A 13,861-nucleotide genomic window follows, 5' to 3' on the forward strand; every position below is an offset into this window, starting at 1 on the left:
CAGAGACCGACATAGTTTGGCACCAGCGACATCGCAGGGCTCACCAGTCATCGTTGAACACAACGTCGGACTGCCTTAGCGATCCTGACTCTGGACATTTCCCTCGGGGTTTACTCCTGAACCCTTCCCCATGAGTGGGTATAGCCGCAAGGTGGCGGAGGTTTGAGATCAGAGTTTTCCTTCTCCTAGCTGAGCTGCCAACCAGCCCCATCTGCCCAAACCAACTGGTATTAAGGTGCCAGTACCCATCCTCTGCCCCACTGCTGTCAGTAGAAATGGTTCCCCCGGGCTTTGTAGCTAAGCCACACGTGAAGGCCAGGAGCCGGACTTGGTTGTCAGAGGCTATTTGAGACACATGTCATTGGGAGCATTTAATAGGTAGTGGGAGCTTGTCCCATTACCACTTTACAGAACCAGATAGATAACCAATCTTTATGTAAAAGCAAAGTCAGAATCAGGTTTAATATCACCAGCAGATGTTGTGAAATTTGTTACCTTTGCATCACTAGCACCATGATAATAGAGAAAAAAACTGAATCACAGTAAGTGTGTATGTATACAATTCACAATTTATATAGTTAAATTAAATAAGTAGTTCAAAAAAGGAAATAAAAAGTAGTGAGGTAGTATTCAATGTCCATTCAGAAATGTAATTGCAGAGGGAAAGAAGCTGTTCCTGAATCGTTGAGTGTGTGCTTTCAGGCTCCTGTACCTCCTCCCGGATGGTAACAATGAGAAGAGAGCATGTCCTGTGTGATGGGGGCCCTTAATGATTGATGCTGCCTTTTTGAGGCATCGCTCGCTCCTTGAAGATATTAATATCGTGGATATTATGGAGGCTGGTGCCCATGATGGAGCTGACTGATTTTACAACTCTCTGCAGCTTTCTTCGATCCTGTGCAGTAGACCCCACCTCCATACCAGATGGTGATTCAGCCTGTCAGAACGCTCTGCACAGTACATTGTAGAAATTTGCGAGTGTTTTTGGTGATATACCAAATGTCCTTAAACTCCCAATGAAATATAGCCACTGTCTTGACTTCTTTATAGCTGCATCAATATGTTGGGTCCAGGTTAGGTCCTCAGACCTAACTTGAGTTGTTCACTCTTTCTCAATTGTCACTCCTCAAGATACTACTAAAACCTTCCCCTCGCATCTTAAACCTGCCTATTCCTTTTAGGTTTTGGTTCCCCAACCCTGGAAGAAGACTGTGTGCATTCTCCCTCCCTCTGCTGCTCCTGATTTTATACAAATCTATATCATCCCCTCTCAGCTTCCTACACGCCAGGAATAAACTCCTAGCCCATTCAATCTCTCCCTATAGCTCAGTTCCTGGAGACCTGCCTGTTATAGTTTGGAACTCTGAAACAGAAAAACTAATTGCAAGAAAAAGATTGGAGCTCAGGAAAACAAGTCTCAACTATGTATACAGTATACCTTGCCTATAAAAAGTATTCACATACCACCCCCCCCCCCCACCCGCCCGCCCCTGAAATTTTCATGTTTTATTGTTTCACAACATTGAATCACAGTGGATTTAATTTGGCTTTTTTTGACACTGATCAACATGTCAAAGTGAAAACAAATTTCTACAAAGTGATCTAAATTAATTACAAATATAAAGCACAAAGTAATTGATTGCATAAGTATTCACCCCCTTTAATATGACAGACCAAATCATCACTGGTGCAGCCAATTGGTTTTAGAAATCATATAATCAGTTAAATGGAGATCACTGTGTGCAGTCTGAAAGGTTCAACAGCTGGTGAGTCAGTATCCTGGCAAAAACTACACCATGAAGACAAAAGAACACTCCAAACAACTCCGCAAAAGGTTATCGAAAAGCACAAGTCAGGAGATGGATAAAAGAAAATTTCCAAATCACTGAATATCCCTTGGAGTACAGTTAAGTCAAACATCAAGAAATGGAAAGAATATGGCACAGCTGGAAACTGCTGAGAGCAGGTTGTCCTCAAAGACTTAGTAACTGTGCAAGAAGGGGACTAGTGAGAGAGGCCACCAAGACAGCTATGACATCTCTGAAGGAGTTACAAGCTTCAGTGGCTGAGATGGGAGAGACTGTAGGTCTGACACGGTGGTCAGCAGCACAGGAGCACTCTCTCCGGTCCTGTTCACCCTGTACACATCAGACTTCCAATATAACTCGGAGTCCTGCCATGTGCAGAAGTTCGCTGATGACACGGCCATAGTGGGGTGTGTCAGGAATGGACAGGAGGAAGAGTATAGGAAACTGATACAGGACTTTGTGATATGGTGCAACTCAAACTACCTGCGTCTCAATATCACCAAGACCAAGGAGATGGTGGTGGACTTTAGGAGATCTAGGCCTCATATGGAGCCAGTGATCATTAATGGAGAATGTGTGGAGCAGGTTAAGACCTACAAGTATTTGGGAGTACAGTTAGACGAGAAGCTAGACTGGACTGCCAACACAGATGCCTTGTGCAGGAAGGCACAGAGTCGACTGTACTTCCATTCTATGTTTGTAGTGAGATGCTGAAGATGTTCTATAGGTCAGTTGTGGAGAGCGCCCTCTTCTTTGTGGTGGCGTGTTGGGGAGGCAGCATTAAGAAGAGGGACGCCTCACGTCTTAATAAGCTGGTAAGGAAGGCGGGCTCTGTCGTGGGCAAAGTACTGGAGAGTATAACATCGGTAGCTGAGCGAAGGGCGCTGAGTAGGCTACGGTCAATTATGGAAAACCCTGAACATCCTCTACATAGCACTATCCAGAGACAGAGAAGCAGTTTCAGCGACAGGTTACTATCGATGCAATGCTCCTCAGACAGGATGAAGAGATCAATACTCCCCAATGCCATTCGGCTTTACAATTCAACCGCCAGGAGTAAGATATGTTAAAGTGCCGGGGTTAGGACTCAATGTATTTAAGTAAACTACTTAAAAACTTTTTTTTATATAAGCTATTATTAATGCTTTTTGAGAGGGTGATTTTAGATGCATATCATATTTTTACTGAGTTAAGTATTGTATGTAATTAGTTTTGCTACAATAAGTGTATGGGACATTGGAAAAAAAGTTGAATTTCCCCATGGGGATGAATAAAGTATCTATCTATCTATGAAGAGACTGCGCATACAACAACTGTTACCCGGGTGCTTCACCCATCGCAACTTTATCGGACAGTGGCAAAGAGAAAGCTGTTGTTGGGAAAAAAAACTCACATGAAATCTTGACGAGAGTTTGCCAGAAGGCATGTGGGAGACTCCGAAGTCAGCTGGAAGAAGGTTTAAAACTATGCTTGGTGTGAGCCAAACACTGTACGTCATTAAAAACATGATGTTTTTTGAAGCACGGTGGTGGCTGCATCGTGCTGTGGGGTTGCTTCACAGTGAGGCAACTGGTGAAGGTAGAGGGTAAAATGGTAGAGGGTAAAATGATCGCAGCAAAATACAGGAAATCCTGGAGGAAAACCTGATGCAATCCCAAATTGTGATTTGGGAGTAGATTTGTTTTCCAACAACACTATGACTCCAGGCATAAAGCCAAAGCTATGCAGGAATGGATTAAAAAACAACAAAATTAATGTTCTGGAGTGGCCAAGTCAGAGTTCAGACCTCAACCCAATTGAGAATTTGTGGCTGCATTTGAAAAGAGCTGTTCACTCACAATCCCCATGCGATCTGACAAGAGTTTGAGTAGTTTTGTTAAGAAGGATGGGGGAAAATTGCAGGGTCTAGATTTGCAAAGCTAATAGAGACCTATCTACACAGACACAAGGCTGTAATTGCTGCCAAAGGTGCATCTACTAAATACTGACCTGAAGGGGGTGAATACTTATGCAATCAATTACTTTGTGCTTTATATTTGTAATTAATTTAGATCTCTTTGCACAGATCTGTTTTCACTTTGACTCGAAAGAGTCTTTTCCTGTTGATCAGTGTCAAAAAAGCCAAATTAAATCCACTGTGATACAATGTTGTAAAACAATAAACCATGAAAACCTCCAAGGGGGTGTGAATATATTTTATGTCTGTATACAGACATCTGCAGCGCAGTAAATTTTAAATTGTCCCATTCTGACCTAAAGAGAATTAGGCCTGAGTGGAAGATTTCTGAGCTCTTGTGGGATAATGTGTTTCCTGACAAGCGGTTCACTCTGTCTGGCAGAGTGAAACCTGTGTCTGTGAAACAATCTCAGTTTCCAGGGTATCCTCCAGGGCAGTTGCAGGAGTCGACTCTGAGACTGCAGGAAGTGGTTCTGACAGCTCTGGACCCCTTTCTTCTAGTTTGTGTATCTTGATCTTGGGGAGTTCACTGGAGTATTTCCTTATTAATCCTTCTTTTGCTCCCTTTGCAATCTGATCTCTCCTCTTGGTTTCCTCATCCACAACATTATCTGATGAATCCTCTGTTTTTGTGTCTCCATGGACTCCTTTCTTTGGCCGTCCGTTCATCCAGCTGGGCTTTGGCCTTTACATCTACTTTTTAGATAGATAGATAGATACTTTATTCATCCCCATGGGGAAATTCAACTTTTTTTCCAATGTCCCATACACTTGTTGTAGCAAAACTAATTACATACAATACTTAACTCAGTAAAAAAAATATGATATGCATCTAAATCACTATCTCAAAAAGCATTAATAATAGCTTTTAAAAAGTTCTTAAGTCCTGGCGGTTGAATTGTAAAGCCTAATGGCATTGGGGAGTATTGACCTCTTCATCCTGTCTGAGGAGCATTGCATCGATAGTAACCTGTCGCTGAAACTGCTTCTCTGTCTCTGGATGGTGCTATGTAGAGGATGTTCAGAGTTATCCATAATTGACCGTAGCCTGCTCAGCGCCCTTCGCTCAGCTACCGATGTTAAACTCTCCAGTACTTTGCCCACGACAGAGCCCGCCTTCCTTACCAGCTTATTAAGACGTGAGGTGTCCCACTTCTTAATGCTTCCTCCCCAACACGCCACCACAAAGAAGAGGGCGCTCTCCACAACTGACCTATAGAACATCTTCAGCATCTCACTATAGACATTGAATGACGCCAACCTTCTAAGGAAGTACAATCGACTCTGTGCCTTCCTGCACAAGGCATCTGTGTTGGCAGTCCAGTCTAGCTTCTCGTCTAACTGTACTCCCAGATACTTGTAGGTCTTAACCTGCTCCACACATTCTCCATTAATGATCACTGGCTCCATATGAGGCCTAGATCTCCTAAAGTCCACCACAATCTCCTTGGTCTTGGTGATATTGAGACGCAGGTAGTTTGAGTTGCACCATATCACAAAGTCCTGTATCAGTTTCCTATACTCCTCCTCCTGTCCATTCCTGACACACCCCACTATGGCCTTGTCATCAGCGAACTTCTGCACATGGCAGGACTCTGAGTTATATTGGAAGTCTGATGTGTACAGGGTGAACAGGACCAGAGAGAGTACGGTCCCCTGCTGACCACCGTGTCAGACCTACAGTCTCCCAACCGCACATACTGAGGTCTATCTGTCAAGTAGTCCACTATCCAATCCACCATGTGAGAGTCTACTCCCATCTCCGTTAGTTTGTGCCTTAAGATCTTGGGCTGGATGGTGTTAAAGGCACTAGAGAAGTCAAGGAATGTAATCCTCACAGCACAACTGACCCCCTCTAGGTGAGAGAGTCTCACACTTGAACTTCATGCAATAACCTTAAAGTATACAGAGTAGATTTTAATTTTTTATACTCACAAAACCCAGATGCTTGCATCTTTCCTGAAGCTTGCTAAACTCTCTTCCAGCTTAAAACCAACCCACATTTTGCAAGTATCTGCCCGATTACTATCTCTAGAGGCTTTCTCAATAAGTTACCCACGAAAATTGTTGTTGCACCACTGTTTTCGTCACTTTTACAATTCATCTGAGCAGCATGGACATTCCAATATGCTTTCCAACCAGAGAGAGAGTGTTTGGCTCTTTTTGAATTGTTTTTGGGTAAAATTCCACAAACTGAATGATCTCTCAGAGCATTATTAAGCTCATCACTGAACAATTCTTCAATGTTCAGACCATTTCTTCAATTCAGCCGTGTATGCTGAAATGGACTCCCCTTCCTTTTGATTCTGCTTATGAAACCTAAAGCGTTCTGCAATCAACAATGGTCTCAGTTCTAAATGTTCCTGCATCACTTTCACACTATCAGGAAAGCTCATTTCAGTTGGCTTGGTTGGAGTAGTTAAACTTTGAAGCAAACTGTATGCACTTCCACACAACAACTCAGCAAAACTGGCACACTCTTCACATTGGCTATGTCATTTGCTTCAAAATACTGCGCAATTTACTCAGTATACATGAGCCAGATATCCGTTGTGCAATCGAAGCTGTCTATCTTTCTGATGCAGCCATTTCTGGTTTTTTAATGATTATTATTACTTGGTACTTACTATTTATGAACCCGTGAATTCTTCTGTTTTTTCCCTTTTATTTTAACTCCACAGTCTCTGTCTGTTCTCAAAGAAGCACTTGCTACGCTGTGTTTTCCTCGACCGCTTTTTCAAAACTCAAACATCTCGCTGTGCTTGAACAGTCATCCCAGATTCATTTAAAACTTCCTTGTCACCATTTTCATGTTTTCTAACTCCAAAACACAAAAAAACTAATTGCAAGAAAAAGATGGGAGCCCAGGAAAATATGTCTTAGTTTCATTTTTATTTTAAGCAGGGCATGGACATCATGTGGTGCTGTGATGACGTGTGATTCACGTACTTTTACATATGAACTGGAATGAATTATTTAAATGAACAGGTATGCTTAATCAAGCAATATATGGACGAATTTTCCCCTAGACATACACCAGCGGGTTGTGTAAGTGTTATATTTACACTATTATTCATATACTGCTAAGATATTGAATACACAACACTGGCAACGTCCTTGTACAGTTAATCCTTTCTGCACTCTTTCCAGTTTAAATGTCACTCTCCCGACAGCAAGGGAACAAAACTGAACATAATACTCCAAAGAGAAGCCTCAGTACAACCACACAAGAGTCTAAGGCCTTGTTCACCACTGCTTTTGTAATTTGTGATACCCGAAAACTGTTCAGATTGACTTAAATCAACTAAACATACTAAAATAAACATTAAATGTACTTAACATGCAACTGATGTATATAAATGAAAAGCATTAATGCTAATTAAAATAATGAACATATAGTAAGACAGACTATTTACTTCTTCTTCTGTTACGTACCCGTGACACGTAACACGGGGTTGAAGCTATACTGGACTTGAGGTAATGGTCTTGTGATGGTGGAGTGACGTCATTTTCCCGCCAGTAGAGGTCATGTGACAGTTTTTTTTTTACAGGGTATAAAAGGAGGACCCCTCCCTGTGAGGAGGGGCAGTTCGTGGCTGGATTTGCCATGTTGACTTCATGCCACTGCGTGATTTAATGTTATGACGCAGTTTAGTTGGAAGATGAAGTTTTATCTAATGCCTAAAGTTTAAAGGGTCATTGCCAGCAGTTTCTTTATAATACTGCTAGTTGAGAATCAGTGGAGAGTGAAGATCGGAGTTCGGGAGTTAAAAGATCGAGGAGAATCGATTTCGACGGTGAAACAGGTTTGACCTTGTTTGATCCTTATTCGGAAGGAATTCGTTGACTGTTCTCGTGTTAATCCCTGTGAAATAGCAGAAAGGATTGGGAACAGTTCTGTAAAGGAAAGGTCAGTGCCTTTAAGCCGTTACATCTCATCTTCGTAAAATTCTTCGTGGGAAAAGTTCGATTTGGGAACCGAAGCATCACAACATGAAAGAGAATTTAAATCGTCTTAAAAAGTCTCTCCCTTAAATGGACTGTAAGCATTTTGAACTTTTGCAATACTACTTTGAAGAACTGTTTTTGCAACAACACTTTAAAAACTGTTTAAGCTTCATTGCTTTAAGAACTATTTAAGCTGCCACACAGCAGCTGATTTCTGGTTACGTTAGTGATTTGTTTACTTTTGGGTGGTTTGTTTTCAGTGTTTAATAAACATGTTATTTGTTATAAAAACCCCTGCCTAACTCATATATTTATTGTTGCTTGAATACGTAACACTTCCCTTTCCAATCTAATAGTGAGCCCGTTGGTAGAGCCAGTGGCTAGATGAATAGCACCTGTTAGAGTTACAGAACAGACCTTTTGGTCCATCTAGTCTGTGCTGACCTGTGTCTCTCCGCAGAGTCACCCGCGCACCATAGCCTTCCATACTCCTCCCATCCACCTACTTAGCCAAACTCTTAATCTGGCACTTCTGCTGTCAGTTCTTCCATGTTCTCATTACCCTCTCAGTGAGACGTACCCCCTCATTTTCCCCTTAAGCATTTCACTCTTCACCCTGGACCTCTTGATGTAGTCTCATCCAAACTCAGTGGAAGAAACCTGCTTGCATTTATCCATCATAATGTTGAACACCTCTATATGATCTGCCCTCATTCTCCTATAGTCTAGGAAACAAAGTGCTAACCTATTCAGCCTTCCCCTATAACTCAGGTCCTCAAGTCCCAGAAATATCCTTGTAAATTTTCTCTGCACTTTGTCAACCTGATTGATATCTTTCCTGTAGGTAGGTGACCAAAACTGCACATAACACTCCAGATTAGGCTTCACCAATGTCTTATACAATTTCAGCATAACATAGAAAACCTACAGCATAATACAGGCCCTTCGGCCCACAAAGTTGTGCTGAACATGTCCCTACCTTAGAAATTACTAGACTTCCCCATAGCCCTCTATTTTTCTAAGCTCCATGGACCTATCCAAAAGCCTCTTAAAAGACCCTATTGTATCCGCCTCCACCACTGTTGCCAGCAGCCCATTCCACACACTCACTATTCTCTGAGTAAAAAAACTTACCCCTGACATCTCCTCTGTACCTACTTCCCAGCACCTTAAACCTGTATCCTCTCGTGCTAGCCATTTCAGCCCTGGTATCTCAGACTATCCACACTATCAATGCCTCTCATCATCTTATACACCTCCATCAGGTCACCTCTCATCCTCCGTTGCTCCAAGGAGAAAAGGCAGAGTTCACTCAGTCTATTCTCACAAGGCAAGCTCCCCAATCCAGGCAACATCCTTGTAAATCTCCTCTGCATCCTTTCTATGGTTTCCACATCCTTCCTGTAATGAGGCGACCAGAATTGAGCACAGTACTCCAAGTGGGGTCTGACCAGGGTCCTATATAGTTGCAACATTACCTCTTGGCTCCTAAATTCAATTCCACGATTGAAGGCCATTTGACAAGGTTCCACACGGTAGGTTTATTCAGAAAGTCAGAAGGCATGGGATCCAGGGAAGTTTGGCCAGGTGGATTCAGAATTGACTTGCCTGCAGAAGGCAGAGGGTCATGGTGGAGGGAGTACATTCAGATTGGAGGGTTGTGACTAGTGGTGTCCCACAAGGATCTGTTCTGGGACTTCTACTTTTCGTGATTTTTATGAACGACCTGGATGTGGGGGTAGAAGGGTGGGTTGACAAGTTTGTAGATGACACAAAGGATGGTGGTGTTGTAGATAGTGTAGAGGATTGTCGAAGATTGCAGAGAGACATTGATAGGATGCAGAAGTGGGCTGAGAAGTGTCAGATGGAGTTCAACCCGGAGAAGTGTGAGGTGGTACACTTTGGAAGGACAAACTCCAAGGCAGAGTATTGATTTTCTCACTCAATATGGTGTAGCAGTCAGCAGTAGCATTGCTAGGGAATGAAAAAAATCCTACCTCATCACAAGACGTCTCGCACATCTGCGTGGACACATTTAATGTCAGAAATCCATCACTATTAAGTTCATTGGTGCAAGTGAATGTGGTACAGACTTGTCCATCGAGGCGCTGTCTGGTTTGGCCGGGCATGATGGAGGTGTTATTGAAAGAACACACAGGACCTGTGAGAGAAAAACCAGGCTTCATTTCTCTTCTGCCATGCTGCTCAGCTAGATCAGCAGCCCGAGAAATGCAGTAAGTCATTAAACTACACGCCTCGTCTCTCCCTTACTGCAGGAAGGCAGCGGAAACATAACGGCTCCATTCTCCTTCTCACTTTCCACTGAGCAGATGAGGTTTGAAGTATTTGTATATTTGTCTTAGCAATGTTCTTGCTCATTTGGAATGAGTTCTGAGGAAGGATCTGTCCCAAATTCCCAACAGTCTTCACGTACTGCAATGTTCTGGCATTTCCTGTTTTCATTCCACATTTACAATGCCCTGACTATTATGGGTTTGAACACAGAGCATAAAACACTACAGCACAGTACAGGCCCTTCAGCCCACAATTTAGTGCTGACCTTTAATCTACTCTAAGATCAATCTAACCCTTCCCTCCCACATTGCCTTCCATTTTCTATCATCTATGTGTCTAACTAAGCAACTACTAAATGTCCGCTGCCTCTCCCACCACCCCAGCAAGGGATTCTGCACAACTCTCAGTCTCCACAAGGGGGAGCCATCTACCACGTCAAACTAGGTCTCTGTAAAAGACCTGCCCCTCATATTCCCTTCCATACCTTCCTCCAATGATGCCCCTTGTCTTAGCCATTTCTGCCCTGGGAAAAAATCTCTGGCCATCCACTCTGTCTGTTCCTAAAATGATTATCATTTTAATAAAATATTCCAGTCTACCCTCCTGATTTCTGTAGCTGTCCCGGCAGTGATCTTTATTGTCCTACCTTGAACCCTCACCTCCTTCTTACCTAGTAACAAGGGATTAGCAATGGCCATAAGCACATTGGCAGATAAGGTCATGAGCCCCCCCCCCCACCTTTGTCCTGGGTGTTGTACGGGCTCTATCCTTGCCTCTTTGCCCTTATTGCTTTTGAGAAGAGCCAGATTAAACACTGGCTTCCCACTGGATTTACTGTTCTATAATGCAAAGAGAAGGTGCCCTGAGGGGTGCCTCGAATAAATAGATTAAAAAGCTTAATGAGACGTAGGAAGTCAGACTGCGTACAGACTGTAACTTCAAGCTTCTATACGAGAGAGACGAGTCAGTGCTGAACTGCTGCTCTGGGTTCACCTTCACGGACTCTGCAGTTCACTTCTTTATATTTTTATTGTTCAGAATCAGGTTTAATATCGGCATACACTGGGAAATTTAACTTTGTGGCAGCAGTACAGTGCAATACACTGTAACAGGAAGAGAAAACGTGAATCACAGTAGATATGAAATAGTTAAACAAGTCGTGTGAGTGATTTGTTTTTCTCACACACTGGATGTTTGTCTTTGTTTTTTAAAATGGGTTCGATTGTGTTTTGTTGTTTACTGGCTGCCTGCAAGAAGTCTATCAAAACTTTGATTTTTAAAAAATAGCTTTGATGTACAGAGATTGACGTTATTAAAGAAGCTAGTGTTCTGAGTAATACTTTTCAGTTATGTATTTATGTGAAATTCAGCATACAGCACCCCCCATGCTTCCACACATTGTTGAAGAGTGAAAGTTGCACGTGGAGGAGAGGAGGGTGGGTTTCTCCTGTGTCTTGTGATTGCAGGATAAGGATGAAGCTTGAACATCTTACATTCCTCAGTGAGGAATTACATATCACCACTGATCTTCCCCAGTTGGGAGAAACATAACCACCAAGAATTCCTTCCACATAGCTCTTTGGAGCAACAGTTTATATAAGAACTAGGGGTGCCTCAGTGGTTAGTGCAACACCGTTATAGCTCAGGACATCGGAGTTTGGAGTTCAATTCCAGCATCCTCTGTAAGAAGCTTGTACATCCTTCCCATGAGCGTGAGGGTTTCCTCCGGGTGCCCTGGTTTCCTCCCACTGTCCAAGGATGAACCCATTAGTCACTGTAAATTGTCCGGTGAGTATCATGGCTATGATACTGAATAGCTGAATACTGAATCATGGCTAAATGATGGATGTGATTGGGAGCTGAATGTTCAAGGATACACCGTGTATAGGAAAGATAGGAAGGTAGGTAAAGGGGGTGGTGTGGCCCTGATGATAAGCAATGATATCAAATCACTAGAAAGAAGGGACATAGGATCAGAAGAAGTAGAATCCCTACGGGTCGAGTTAAGAAATAGCAAGGGTAAAAATACACTAATAGCAGTTGTATACAGGCCTCCAAACAGCAGCCGGGATGTGGAATACAAGTTACAGCTGGAACTGTGTAAAAAGGTGTAAAAAGCATGTCAGAAGGAAAATGTCAAGATAATTATGGGAGATTTTAATATGAAAGTGGATTGGGAAAGTCAGGAAGATACTGGATCTCAGGAGAGGGAGTTTGTAGAATGCCTACGGGATGGCTTTCTGGAGCAGCTTGTCCATAAGCCCACCAGGGGATCAGCTGTTTTGGATTGGGTGCTGTGTAATGAGGCTGAGGTGATTAGAGAGCTGGAGATAATGGAATCCCCTGGAAGTAGTGATCATAATACGATCGAGTTCAGTTTCAAATTTGAAAAGGAGAAGCTGGTATCAGGTGTATCGATATTTCAGTAGAACAAAGGAAATTACAGTGGTATGAGAGAGGAAATGGCCCAAGCTGATTGGAAAAGTAAGCTAAATGGAGGGACAGTAGAGCAGAATTGGATGAAATTCCTACAAGAAATAAGGAGAGTGCAGGAAAAATATATTCCAAGAAAAAAGAAAATCATAAAAGGAAAAATGACACAAATGTGGCTAACGAGAGTAGTTAAGGCTAAAATAAAAGCAAAAGAGGCAGCGTACAAGGAAGCAAAAATTAGTGGGTAAACTGAGGACTCGATGAAATTTAAAAATTTACAGAAGGAAACTAAGTAAGTTATTAGGAAAGAAAAGATGAATTATGAAAGGAAATTGGCAATTAAATTGGCGATTAAATGAAATTGGCAATCCCCGGCTGACTAGGGGGAATGCCATACTAGATCTAGTATTAGGTAACGAACTGGGTCAGGTCACAGATCTGTCAGTGGGTGAGCATCTGGGGGACAGTGACCACCGCTCCCTGACCTTTAGCATCATCATGGAAAAGGATAGAATCAGAGAGGACAGGAAAATTTTTAATTGGGGAAGGGCAAATTATGAGGCTATAAGGCTAGAACTTACAGGTGTGAATTGGGATGATGTTTTTGCAGGGAAATGTACTATGGACATGTGGTCAATGTTTAAGGATCTTTTGCAGGATGTTAGGGATAAATTTGTCCCAGTGAGGAAGATAAAGAATGGTAGGGTGAAGGAACCACCAAGTGAGGTGGAAAATCTAGGCAGGTGGAAGAGGGCAGCATACATGAGGTTTAGGAAGCAAGGATCAGATGGGTCTATTGAGGAATATAGGGTAGCAAGAAAGGAGCTTAAGAAGGGGCTGAGGAGAGCAAGAAGGGGGCATGAGAAGGCCTTGGCGAGTAGGGTAAAGGAAAACCCCAAGGCATTCTTCAATTATGTGAAGAACAAAAGGATGACAGGAGTGAAGGTAGGACCGATTAGAGATAAAAGTGGGAAGATGTGCCTGGAGGCTGTGGAAGTGAGCGAGATCCTCAATGAATACTTCTCTTCGGTATTCACCACTGAGAGGGAACTTGATGACGGTGAGGACAATATGAGTGAGGTTGATGTTCTGGAGCATGTTGATATTAAGGGAGAGGAGGTGTTGGAGTTGTTAAAATACATTAGGACGGATAAGACCCCGGGGCCTGATGGAATATTCCCCAGGCTGCTCCATGAGGCAAGGGAAGAGATTGCTGAGCCTCTGGCTAGGATCTTTATGTCCTCACTGGCCGCAGGAATGGTACTGGAGGAATGGAGGGAGGCGAATGTTGTCCCCTTGTTCAAAAAAGGTAGTAGGGATAGTCCAGGTAATTATAGACCAGTGAGCCTTACGTCTGTGGTGGGAAAGCTGTTGGAAAAGATTCTTAGAGATAGGATCTATGGGCATTTAGAGAATCATG

General features: G+C 42.8%; 1 protein-coding gene across 1 annotated transcript in view; it reads right to left on the minus strand.

Annotated features, from left to right (window-relative positions):
- Positions 1–13,861, minus strand: part of LOC140728850 (uncharacterized) — a 235,780-nt gene that overhangs the window by 127,775 nt on the left and 94,144 nt on the right. The window contains exon 23 of the mRNA XM_073047854.1: positions 9,711–9,874. Coding sequence (XP_072903955.1) covers positions 9,711–9,874 — 164 coding nt within the window. The remainder of the gene's footprint in view (positions 1–9,710; positions 9,875–13,861) is intronic.

Source organism: Hemitrygon akajei, chromosome 6 (genome assembly GCF_048418815.1).
Source record: "Hemitrygon akajei chromosome 6, sHemAka1.3, whole genome shotgun sequence".
Taxonomy (NCBI): Eukaryota; Metazoa; Chordata; class Chondrichthyes; order Myliobatiformes; family Dasyatidae; genus Hemitrygon; species Hemitrygon akajei.